The 14,544-nt window shown below is 35.0% G+C and overlaps 1 protein-coding gene across 1 annotated transcript in view; it reads right to left on the reverse strand.

Moving 5' to 3' along the window:
* Positions 1–370: 370 nt before the first annotated feature.
* The window catches only part of LOC107162624 (DNA-directed RNA polymerases I, II, and III subunit Rpb8), a 59,040-nt gene continuing 44,866 nt past the window's right edge, over positions 371–14,544 (reverse strand). The window contains exon 4 of the mRNA XM_015509605.2: positions 371–608. Within this exon, the coding sequence (XP_015365091.1) occupies positions 491–608 (118 nt within the window). The 3' untranslated portion in view covers positions 371–490. The remainder of the gene's footprint in view (positions 609–14,544) is intronic.

Here is a 14,544-nt window from a genome sequence, read left to right on the forward strand (position 1 = left end):
ATTCCAAAATATTTGGTTGGAAAGATACGCAGTGAAAAACTGCAGGAGTGAGTAAACGGCGATAGTGCTATTGCATGAAAAAAAATAAAATAGAAAAACAGACAATCAAACGAAGTACAGCAGTTGTGGAAGGTATCGTTGAATCGATAAACAGTATAGGTACACAATATATGTATATAGAGGGATTATACTAGTAATATATTATTAATTATACAATTGGATGTAATTAACATTCCTGTCATGACTTATACCGCATGACATCAGCAGACACGTCATCTAGATAGCAGAGATATATTTTATAATAAGGGTGTCGCCGTCAACACATTTCAATGAAATTATATTTTTAAAATAATAATAATAATAAGACAAATTATTATCATGATACACAATATATTATGTAATGTTTATATATTTTAATTGTATAAAAATGTATACAGTCAATGTTCGCAAGCTGATTACGGTCCCCTCCCCCCTACAATTGTAGATAACTTTAAAAAGCTAATTTCTTCATCAGCAAGTAAACGCATTGGTCCACTTCGAATCCGTGTAAATTGTTTGGGTCACCCAGAAGTCGCATCAATAATCCGCCGAATGACACGTAAGCGGCACTAAAATATAAAATCACAAAATTAAAAAAAAAAAGAGAATAATAATATTGTAATATATTATGTACATTATCATTATATATAGGTATACGTATTACGTAGTAATAAATAAATGTAATATATTATAATATTATGCGTTGTGCGTATATTGTAAGCAAATAGAGAGGGGAAGGGAGGCGTTTATCGATATTCATAATATTTTAATTTCTATTTTCTTATGCAATCGCACCTCAAAATATAATTTTTACGAAGCCAACCGTATTAAACTAACTGGTAAAGGCAGGTACACGGAGGACGCGTCACGCGCTCCTTTCGTTTTGTATACTCTAAATTGATTGCATGTACGCGCGATGAGAGATGATGATGATGATTATAATAATATTATTCAACACTACTTTTTATGGAACTCGGTGGATAAAGTTTGTCAGCAATAATAAGACGTATATATAATACGGAATTATATCACCTTCGAGTAGTATAATACAGAAAGTCCCGCTGCAATAATAAACCGGAGTGTCCGGATATTCTAGTTTTTTCGCCTACGTTCGTTCAAACGTGTCACTGTCGTCATAACTCCCGCAAAACAGAACCTATGTATACATACGTTTATCATATTATTATTATTATTATTATTATATCGCAGAGTAACGAGAGAGGGACGTGCAAAAAAAAAAATCACAGCAACTGCCACGCGTCGAATGAGTATTGTACCTTGTAAAAAAACAAATGAGTTCTTAAACCGTCGCGGTGGCGGTTCGCGTTCGAAAAAAAAATACTATAATATTTTTATCATGTTTATGTTTTATTTTTCACGTCGGCTGTGCAGACTTCGAATGGCTATGATGGGTCTTTGTCTGCGCGCGAGTTTCAAATTTAAATGAAAACTCCACCGCCGCTGTTATGTATGTAAATACCGTTTCAGAAAAATAAACTCGCGTATTTTCATTAAAAGTAATGTTTGCTTTTTTTTTTTGTACAGGCCGCCTGGGAATACTGTGGGCATTGTATATATGTGTAGGACGACTAGGATATAAATGTATGTCCAAGTAATAATTGGGTGCACCCCCCCCCAAAACGCAGGGATTCTTTTACCATCAAAAAAAGGTTATTTACCGTCTGCGCTAATCACATTTTAGCTACACCCGATTGATATTATCGATTCCGTATAAAAGTAATACGGTTCAGTATTTTTGACGAACGTCGTTTATTGGTTAAAATAACACGACGAGAAGAAAAATAAAACGAATGACCCCGGAAATGCGATTTTTCGTGCACAGTACGTTATTACAATAATATGATACTATCATGTCATTATTATTATTATTATGCGCCGATTAATATAATTCATCATCATATTATTTTGTCATCTTCACACAGGAGGGGGGAGGGACAATAATAATAAAATATAAATAAATAATTTTTTGTATGAATGTCAGCTGAATATTATTGTACTAGGTAACTAACATGTAATATATATGCGAATGCCACAGTATTATTATTTATATTATGTGTAGGTACACCGAACGAACGAACACGGCCGAGGAAAAAAATATGTAATATGTATTACCAGGGAGATGTTTTATTTGAAGTGCCGTGGTCCTGAGTAAAGTGTTATTATTTTATTTATTTTTAATTGCTCACGGTTCGCCGCATAAACGCACGTGCAAAAAAAAAAACGTCTCTAATCTGGGCGTAAAAAGTGTTCACGACGACCGCATTCAACGTGTGCCCGCCATTTTTATAATAATGCGAAATAAAAAATATTTTAACTTAACACCGGCGACGACGACCCGTGTATATTTGCAGTTTCGTGGCGTGCGTAAGTTTTCGACCGATACACAATTCGATGAAACGTTCTATAGCGACGCTTATAACTGCTTATTGTAGTCGTCGTATGGATTCCCGCCGTCTTAAACATCTTCAATATACTACTTAAATGCATTTTACTGACTCGGGCTTATAATTACAGAAATGAGTTTGCGATTGTATTATATATATATTATTGTCGATCAACTCCTCGAAACGGTCTTTGAGGTGTCTAACATTTTTTTTTTTTTTTAATTTCCACATTTTATCAGCCAATAATATCGCAATAATTTATGTCGATATACGAACCCTCCCCCAATCATGGTCCCATCAATCGTCATAAATTCATAATATGTATATTGTTAAAAACGTGTGGAGCAACACACGCACAATAATGTATTGTAATGATAATATTATAAAATACGGTCTGTAGTATGTCAAATTGTCGATTTAAGCAGACAACACACACCGCGGACGCCAAGTTATTTCAAACATGGAATGTAACTATTATTATTATTATATTGTATTTGTATTAAAATTGCATAATATAAAATTAAACACGTCATAATGATAACCTCTGGTTATATATATAGGTAAGGTATATAATATAATATATTACAGGTCGAGTTAACGCTATCCACAAACATGATGTACAATACATATTTATAACGTATTATAGTACAACAATACAGTAATCTAGTAATGAAACGATTCAATAGAATAGTAATGAATAATTGTTTTTTTTTTTTTATACGTATACGAATATAATGTTGTTTTGTTATTGTTAACACTATTTCGTTGTTCTAAATCATATGATATTAAAGTGAACTTGTTCGTCGTCGTCGTCGTCGATGTCGTCGTCGTCGTCGTAGTCGTGTCGGACATGGCCTGACGCCCAGTGGAATGTGCTTAGTGGCCGTGAGTATAATATCAAATATGTACACAACCAGCTAATCACACTGCCACAGTGCGAAAATCCGGCACATACAATTGCTGCTACGATGATATAGAATATACGGATAAACACACACACACACACGTATAATAGACGATAGTAATGTACTGCACACATTAGCACATATTTTAATAATATTATATACATTGATTTACATAATATATATTATATTATAATATGTATAAACAGCGTGTGATTCACACGCTCATCCCCTTTCATTCTAATATTGTATTATGATTTCTTTGCAATTATCGAGTTTACTGCACTATAATATAACGAAAAGGTTTTCGAATAATTAGATATTTGTACCACCAAAGGAATAGTATCTTGCTGCAGTGACGAAACGAACTTCTTTTCAAATGTCAACCACCAAGTTTTTTAGAGAATTGTTTAGCGGACGATTGTTTCGTTTAAATATTGATCTGATAAATCATCCAAATCAAAAATTAAATGATAGTATTTAGGTAGGTACACCTACCTATAATAGTTTCTGAGTTATTGAACTTCGTGTACTAAGGATTACAATATTGTCATTATAGTCATTATTACCCACTCGTTAATATTTGTTTTATCTGTTGACTTCAAATAAAAGATTATGTGATACATAATATATATTAATGTGTTATTATGGTGGGACCATTATTTACAGTTATAAAATTTGTATATGTTGATTACTATTATAGTTTTTCATACATCATAAGGCTCCAATGATCTACATCATATCATGGATTATAATATAGTAATGTTATCCTTATGGGTATGATATACGTCTTCATGGACTATATTTTTGGGTAGACGCTTTACTTAGATTTTTAACGCGAAACGAATGTGTCCAGTAGTTATACAAATATGTATTTATTTTTTTTGAAACAAGTACCACATTATTTTTTGTAAATTTCAGAGGGAAAATACAAGTTTAGTTATTGAACTCAAATTGAAAATAAGTACGCGTATTTATTAATAATTATTTAAGGAAAAATGGAGATGAGCGTGCTGGGTGTATCACTCAGTAAACACAATACAATGTACATAGTCTTATATATACATACACATTTATTATAGGTATTACAATTATTAATTAAATAATATCATTAAAAATGCGGAAAGTATTTAAAAAAAAAAAACATGACGTTTTGATATTATTTTATCAATCGAAAACGTAATTTATTGTAGTTTGCATATTGTTATTATAATTACGTTAACAATATCCATTATATATCATATAATAATAATAATAACGCCGACCTATAGAAGATCGCGTGCATTTTCCCCACCACCACCACCCTATATTATAATATGCACCGTTTATAATATTATTCGAATACAAACAATATTTTATCCATTAGACGAGCGAAGAGGCGTACAAACGGCAACCGCAACACAGGACAAAAGTATATAAGGTACAACACACACACACACACACACACACATACACGACATTTATAATATATTATATCGATTGTGTGCGGTTCGCCGACGCCTAACGGCAGCGTCTGTTATTATTGTAGTGTAATATACGAATAGGTTTTCGCATTATATATTTATGCGGTCCCCGAGTCTTCATATTTAATATATATTTTTTTTTTTGTTTAAAACAAATAAAAAAAATGCGTTTCCTATGCGTAAATTATTATTATAATATAATATACCAACTACTACGTAGAATTGCATATTATATCATTATTATGGCGTACACGGTGCAGTGTGTCCGCTCCATTGCCCTTCGGCGGCCTTGACATTTTTATATCATTTTGTGGGTACATAGCGCAGAACACGCAATGCACATTACTCACCCGAACACTGCAATCGCCGTAGTACCTATAAATATACTACGCTTTAATTGCTGAAGAGGACTTTGTTGAGCTGCGATCGGGGTGGGGAGGGGGAAGGGAATTGGGATAAAATCTAGAGAAACCGATTGTAAAATGGATTTATAGGTATAATAGTTATTATAGACAACGACTGCGTACCGACACAAAAAGCTGCTGAGCGGATCGAATTATCTCGTACGGCACTGCAAAACGTAAAGATTTATGTGCGGTGTATTTTTTTGAATAGGTAGTAGTCATAATTGTTTCGAAATAAATTTTTTTTTAATAGGTAGGTGTTGTTTTTTTCCATTTTTTTTTTCTGTTATCATCGAGTCTTGTAAGTTCTCGACCTTTTTTTATCACTTTTTAACATAACGGCAATGTACATTTTCAATTTCTTATGAGCAGCGAATGTTTTTCGGAGTATTTCAATTCATAATTTATACTTGATTGTTCGTCCGAAATTCGATTTTTATACATCGAAACACTCCGAACGAAATTCCGGTTTGGGAAATTGAGATTAAAATTGATGTTGTCATATTAAAATGTTATAAAAGTAAAAATATAAAAATATTTTAAAAATCATTTGCTGTACGTTAAATGAGTCACCTGCAGTGTATATGAAAATATATTTCGATCATCGTGGAAATAAAACTTAAAATCCTTTCTTATCATACGATTTATTATTTATTAATATATATGGACTGCGCTTCCCCTAAATTGTCATGCGCCGACGTAATTGTTATTAGTAAGAGATAGCCAATATACTCGTGTAAAATAATGGGACCTGACTATAATACCTAAGCTGTTTTTTCCTAAAAAAGTTGTCATCTTTGTTGTTGAGCTATTCTCTCTCTCTCTCGCTGTCAATGTGTATAAATAGGTTCCGACGTCGTGAGCTATCTTTTTCTAAACACGTTGGTCCCTGCGAGACGTTCTCTCATCACTCTCTCTGTCTGTTATATCAGTCCATTACTTTATAGATTTAAATTTTACATCGATTGCATAATCCCTTGCACCGCACACACATCGAATAATACCTATCCATCGTCATTTGTCACGTTACACATCGCGTATAATATTATTGTAAAAACGTATTATATGATGTTGTTTATGATATTATATTATAATATCGACGCAGGTAGCAAATGAAAAAAAAAAAAAATAAATACAAACCAGCTGATATATGGCTATAGACTTGAAATTACAAATTTTAGTACATCCGCATATACAATATATAATATACTATTATACAAACGCCATCTCATTAGACCTTTCTTCGTGTGTTTAATAAGGCTATAAAAGTCACATAGGATCGATATACCGTGTCACGTCGTGACTATATGTCGACTTAGAGCTGCGCTGTAGTCAATATTATAATACGTCGTCGTCTTAGCACAACAATGCGATATAAATAGGTACATATAATATTGTATATATAATACGTTTACGACGGTATTGTTATTATTTATTATTAGATATTATACGTATCGTAGGTGTATTCAAGTCATCATTGTGCAAAAAACGCATACACACAGAATGGATCACGTTAGAAGAATTGAAGTAAGAATTGGCTAAAGCAAAATCGATTATAGGTCAGGAAAGTCCAAAAGTGCAGAATTCGCATTTATATAATAGTGGTATAATACATAGGTACTATATAATATAGCTATACACTTTTTCGCCCTTTAAAAATATCAATTCAAGGCGTGGGTGATTGTACAAATCTTCCCGAGCAGGATTTATCCAATAGGTATTATATATTGTGCATCTCGATTAGATTTTTTTTACAAACATAGTCATCATATAAATACACTGGTCTAATAATATAATATTCAATCGCATAATTGGTATTTTTTCGCTTCATTTTTAGCTTTGTATGTAGGTGAAGCGAATTTTTAAAATCGGTACCTATGATAACCAATTGCTAATTTATTATAAAAAACAAAAATTTATAATTATATATATAGAAAAAAATCTCAAATTTGCGATGTACAAACGAAGGGGCACTTATTAACGAGAATTATATATAGCCTATAGACCTTTTGGTGTCGCGAGAATTTCTGATTCTGATTGTTAAAAAAACTTTTAAATCGGATTAATATAGTATTCCAGACACACACCCCTCCCCCAAATAAACGGACAATTTTTCTTATTCTTTGTATATCTGCAGTATATATATATATGATGTAGATAATATCATATAATAAACGGGAGGCAAATTTTTGCGAAATAAATCAGAGCATTAATAACACATCATCCATCACCGATGACAAACGTACGACTACGATTTTTTTTTTTAAATTTAAGTCATACTTTTATGTATGTATGTATGTATGTATACATAGTGTAACAGAAGGACATGACCGAATGTCATACAACTTTTGTACATGATGTTATTCACTCGTCATAATATAATACATCTTCCCGTTACACCCTGAAACGTTTAAGAAGTATTCGTCGATTCGCGTTCAAATGATTATAACAGACGGTTTTCGTACAATCGTTGTGCATATAACTATACCCACTCACTCGCACTATATATAATACACGTGTATGTACAGTCGAACAGGGGTCGTACGTCAATCTGAACACAACGACCGAGAGTCGTAGTACGACGACGATGCGTGCGCTTGTACATGTGATAATAATATTATAATAGAACATTATTACAACATTATTGTTATTATTATTATATTGTAGTAAATTATACATGCAAAGAACTGAATATTTACTAACGGACGTCGCGTGCTTTCACGCCATTTCACTTGTTTAGGGTAGTTATATGTATACCGATGCGATACAACCGCTTGATGTGTACCTACATATACTTGAGGGGCAGACATACATACAGCATACCTACATAATATTAAATGTATATATATATATACAGGGTGATGTTTTTGAGCATGCTCAACCCTATTTTTTTCTTTAATGGCTAGTAGGTAGGTACATGTTTTATTCAAATTCTGATTTTTAGCAGACTTTAAGTAGACTTAAAGACGACCATCATATTTTCGAATTTCAGATAATTTTTGTACTACTTTATGAGGAGTATATGTGATGATACCAATTTCTATTTTTCAAATGGGAACCCTCCTTCCTTTGAATTATTTAGCGGATAGTTTTTGTTGAAAATGTTGATGTACATAAATCAACATTCTGATTGAGTAGTTTCCGAGTTGATAGGATGTTTATATTATAAGAATAATAATCGTTAAAAATGGTTTAATAAAAATAAAAACTATAAGTAATAATGTTAGATTAAATTGTACTTGGATAATTTTCACAAATTATTTATATTGATAAATCGATAGTAATTGCTAACTTTTTCAAATCGTCTAAGAGCCCCCATCAGCGTATAGTTAACCCATTACCATGGACATATTATCCTTAAAAAACACAAATTTGCATGACTCAAAAACTACACTAGTTTGAATTTCGATTTAGATGCGAAAAATCTGCAATTGCTGAAGAATAAAAAAAGGAGGTTCCTATCTGAAAAACTGAAGTTTGTATTATCACAGGATAGTGGTACAAAAAACGTCAATGATTCGAAAACGGGTCTTCAAAAGAGTAGTTAAAAATTCTAAAAATCTGAATTTCAACATATTATGCATAATTTAACCGTAAAAATAGGTTGAGCATGATTAAAAAAAAATCAAACTGAATTTATATATATATATATATAAACGAGCGGGTATAAGGGGTTAGGAATCGTCAGACGTACGTAAGGCAGTGGTTGTCTGCGTATAAATGTCGCGGTCACACGTTGCAGATCGCGCGCGACTTGTTGGGTCCTGCATGACCGTGTCCGATGATACAATAACCGCCGCGACGACGACAACTCACTCAACTCAGTGGCCGACACGGATATAACATATAATATTATAATACCGATACTGTACGGTGCTGTTAATATTATATTATTACGGTCGGAGGGTGTGACGTCGCCGCCGCGAGACGACCTTTTGCCACCGTCTGTCCTATAGTATGTAGGTGGAATTTCGACCGATCGCTGCCCATATTGTAAACGATTTAGAAGCCGCGCCAAAGCTTATAAATTATAATAAATATAGGTATACCTACCAATAATGATAATAATATGGACCCGCAGTGTTTTAGAATGGCGGCGGCGGCGACAATAATAATAATTATTACTATTATTGAAGCAGAGGTCGACCGACCTCTCCTACCCGTGTACACGATGTTAAATGATAATAAATTGTTCATTATATTAAAACACACGCTGCAGCACATTAAAGCCATTCGTACATACACACACACTCATATTATGGTCGCCATTTAACAACTCGCCTCGTTTTCGTACATTACGTTGTATACAAAATGACGATGACCTGTCAACCGTTCAGCAGCTGTTGCAGTACGCACTAACAATAAATAATATTGTCATGTTACATGAATCGAATTCCGAAAAAATTACCGACACGAGATTCTATTATGATCGATCACAAAGTGTACTGAAAATCGTGTAGGTATTGGATTAGATGAGTGTTGGACATTTTTTATATAATGCTACGAATATAATTTACAATATGTAAAATAATTCATATATGTTATAATAAACGGATCTAATAGGTTCCTGAACGAAAACGGCGGTAATTTATTATGATATTATAATAATATGTATTTACATTTATCGACAAAGAGGGGAAAAAGTGAAAAAAAAACACGAAAATCCAGTTGATTTCATAATAACAATTGGTGACTTTCCCAGAGATTAATAAAATACTATAATATTCAATCAATATCGTAAGTCATAACATAGTAATAATAATATGCAAACTACGAGTAGAATACCTAATTTTATTCTAATAGTTTCTCAGATATATAAATAATAATAATAAAAAATAAATAAAATAAAACAGTCCAAAGAGGATAATAATACTATTAACTGCAGTTGAACAGTTTACGGGTGCATGCTTGCATGCGATGTACAGAAATATTCTTAAATGTTAATTACTAATTTTTAAGTATGCATTATATGAGAAACATTGAAGTAAAAAAAAAAAAAAAACAATAAAAATACTAAAAATATAACAATGGCAATAATAATATATATAACTTAAAATGTATTATATACACGTTAAAATATATTAAAATGATAAACAGTTTTATGTCGTAAAACAAAAAAAAAAATAAATAAATAAATAAAAAAGTTTACGCAACAACAGTTTAGTGGGACGACGATTCCAAGAGCCAAACGAGAATATTAATTGTTGCCCCGCAGACTTATGAAATAATTGTCCAAAAATTATGTACATTAGGTTATATACGACATAACGTGATGATAATATATCATATACAATACAATAATACATAATGCGAGCTCGTTAACTTCGAACTCGTCGTGTGTATTATATAGTAATATAGTTTAGTCGATAATACGTAATTATTACCTATATTATGCGTTCTCGGCGGTCGATTTAATGCGTACGAAATAATATTATGCTATAATTATTATTATTATTATTTACCGAGTAACATTAATAATAATAATAACGTGGCAGCACTTAAAATTTATATAATAACATAAATAATAAATAATAATAGTACATAATATAGTGTGCGCGTTGAACTCTCGAAACGGACGGATTTGTAACATAATACGTAAAATAATTCGCATATCGTTACAGCGTCGTCTCGACCTGTCTAACACCGTCGTGGCCGAGAACAAACAACAACAACAACAATACCTAATAATATTATACGCAACAAACGCGTAGACAACACACCAGCACAATATAACGACGTAATAATAGTAATAATAATCGTAAATTATGCATACATTTTGATAAGTTTTTATCAAGTTCGCGTCGTCGTAAACCGTATGGTAATAATAATCGCGGTTACTGCGGTGCATTGCATTACATGTATTATCGTTACGCGCGTGCGCCAGTGCACCAAAACAACGTCGGGGCGAATCCAAGTAACTGTGCTCGCGTGCACAATTTATACGTCAGGCGGCCGGTATGCTATATAATGCATACGTACCACTGCAGGTATACCGCCGGGAAAATCGAACCGTACCGCAGTACCAGGCGGCGGTACAAGATATCGATATCGGATGGGCATGGGCGGTACCGCAAGACGGCCGGGGGGCGTAACGGGGTACTTAAGTTTCCTTCGGATTAACGCGCGGGGGTAGGTTAGGCGATGAATTAGCGAGTACGCGCTAACGGACGTCGCGCGTGCAGAATATTATTACGGTACCTAATTATATTACCGTTTATTTGGCGGTGACCGATTAAAAATAGACCGACCCGGTTAGGTTAGGGCGACGTGGCGGACAAGAGGACGACGGCAATATGCGCGTCGCTGCAGTGGGCCAAATACCGCGTCGCGACGTACTACGCGTTGTGCGGCAACGATATAATATACATATTTTTTTTTTCCATTAACGACAACACCGCAATGTTATGTTATGATTTATACACGTCATGTTGTATTTAGTGCATGATTATAATATTATCATTACGGGACATTATGCCCGAGCTATGTACACGCCGTCGTTCGAATCGTGATGATATCGACGCACAGGCGTTGTACTGTACCGGAGGTATTCGATTGTACCGGCCACGAGCGCGGAGAGGACTACGAGGAGACACGGCATTGCGTGGCGATCAATACGCGGACGCAATAAATAATAACAATCGATTTGTAGAAAAGAAAAAAAAAAATTCAAAAAAGTAACTGCTTGAGGAGGAGATCGTCGTCGTCGTCGTCGTCGTCCTTGCCCTCGTGATGTGACAGCGGAGGTCAGGTGGTGGTGGATCCCCGCAGTACTCTAGCGGTCTACGGTACGACAGAACAGTGACGGACAGCAGAAAAATGGGCGCCGAAGTGTCGTACCAGATAGTGCATTTACATGATTTGGGAACGGCGAAAACCGTGTGTCCATGTCAAAAACACTTCTGGTACGGTCTTCGAGCACCCGATCGAAACGTGCGTTGGACCAAGTGTGCGTGTCGATGTACCGCGGACGAGCGGCAGTGATCGCGGCCAGCGAATGAAACGAAAACGAACGGGATCTACGAATGAATCAAACAACGGACGCGGACGACTCGCGCGACACGGGCAGTGAACGGCGAGAGAACACGCACGGACTGCGTCGCGGCGGCACGCGACGCGCCCGTAGGCACCACAACGACTGTTCGCCGGTCGGCCGGTTGGTCTCTGCCGCGAACGACCGTAGAATGAAAATGCACGACATGTACGCGGCGGTGACGGCGGCGCGGTGGTGGGCGCCAGCCAAAGCCGAGGCGCGGCGGACGGACGCTGCCACAGCACTATACGACGTTGCACAATTGCGCGCTTGACGCCCGTGCGCGCGTGTGTGTGCGCACGCGCTCGTGTATTCGCGTGTATTTTTATGCGTGTGTATACTGGCGTGCAACTGCGGCGGCGGTGCATCGCGCGTCAGGCGCGGCGAGGGGGAGGAGGGGGGGAGGGGGGCAACGTCCGGCCCTAAGCGCGTCGGGTGTCCGTACGTTGTTAGGAAACTAATATATTCGCCAGCGATGTTCTCCTTGTCTTTACACCGCATGCGAAATAAAAGTACAGCGTACCCACCATCCCCACAGCACCGCATGCACCCACCCCAACCCACGCCTACTAAACAGAGCCGCGATTATAGATATTTTTTCTCTGCAAATGGGAGATTGTACATTGTCTTCAACACCCCGGTTGAGCGAATAATCCTTAGGTTATGGGAGGATTAAAAAAATAAAAACGGATAGAAGACGTTGTCGTCATCATAATTATAAATATTACATATATATATGTGGCAAGAAACCAGCGATGGAATAGGTCACGTGCGTGAACTCCGTTCAAACGATGTGTGTAATACAATATTATGTTATCCGATGCACGCAAAAAAAAAGAAATAAAATATTCATATATGATATCGACTGAGAACAACGCTGCCGCGAAGTATCAAAAAGTTCGATACTATATGAGAATCTATCTCGCTGCATAACGGCGTGTTCGAAGTGAATGCGATTTCTATTGTGATACCAATGATACCATGCCGATGCGTCCAATGCGACGGAAATACAAACTATCTAAGCATGTGTCGACCGGTCCAAACTTGTCTAATTTTTTATGCGCGCCACAAAATTCGAATTCTAAATACAACGCAAACACAATAATGTATGCTATGCAATGTGGACGCGCCTTTATGATTTTTAGTCGGATTCACGGCGAAAGTCGATTTCGGAAATATAATACGAAACCAAACATTAGTGTTATAATAATATTATGTTCTAAATAAAATCATTCAATACATGCGATGCTGTCGATATTGCAGGAAGCGTTTAATATAATGTTGGCCGCACGCGATCGAAATGAACTGTTCACTGTGCAGTGATGTGTAATTGATTATTAATTACTAATGCGATATGAAAACACCACGACGACAGCTGCTGCGTCAGACGACGATGATATAGTACAATATATTATTATCATATTATTATTAATATATTTTATTACACGTTAGAGCAATGTGTTGAAGTGCAGTTGACTAATAAAATCGCATGTGGAAGAAGGTTTATTATGAATCAGTGACTGCAATGCAGCATCTGCAATTAACCAGGATAATATTATATAGGTGTATTTTATGATATTTAAAACATGACCACGCATTCGATTATAAAAGGTTAAATTATAATTTTCAATAAAAACGCCTTAAGTGCGATTAACATCTAAATAACTGTGAATAAAAATAAATATATTTTATGAGAATACAGCCACTAGCCAAAAAAATAAAAATAAACATTTTCACATCCAAACTAAACTGCAGTTAAAATGTCACTAATTTACATTTTTATTATTCAACGAGGTCATTTAGAATGTATTCAATCGTGTTTGAATAAAATATACCATTTATTCTTTAAAGTACCGGTTTATTACATTTACACATGATTTTTCTAACAACAACAAAAATAAACAAATTTCAGTAACATTATAATAATATAAATCGATTAATTTTAATTCGATATACGACTTTAGAAGATTGCATACATACACAATTATATAACGGGCCTGCAGTATAGATTGGTTCTCGGTGGTTGAATTGGCATGTACGCAATATAATTCTAATAGTCCGTTTAAATTAGGTACAAGTAAAATTCGCAACAACAAAGTTTGGCAACCGTCATATATGTGCTATCAATAAACGTCCTAATCGAAACGGACGTGGCCCATTTGGCAAAGGGGTTTAAGTATGCGGTGGCGTATATACTGCACAAACGACCTACTATAGACCTATTAGATTTATACATTCACCTGACTTTTATTTTATTTTATTCTTTCACACAATAGATTTTCTGACAAGCTATATACCTAG

This window comes from Diuraphis noxia, unplaced genomic scaffold (genome assembly GCF_037042655.1).
Source record: "Diuraphis noxia isolate RWA-SAM2 unplaced genomic scaffold, SU_Dnox_SAM2 contig0009, whole genome shotgun sequence".
NCBI classification, from domain to species: domain Eukaryota; kingdom Metazoa; phylum Arthropoda; class Insecta; order Hemiptera; family Aphididae; genus Diuraphis; species Diuraphis noxia.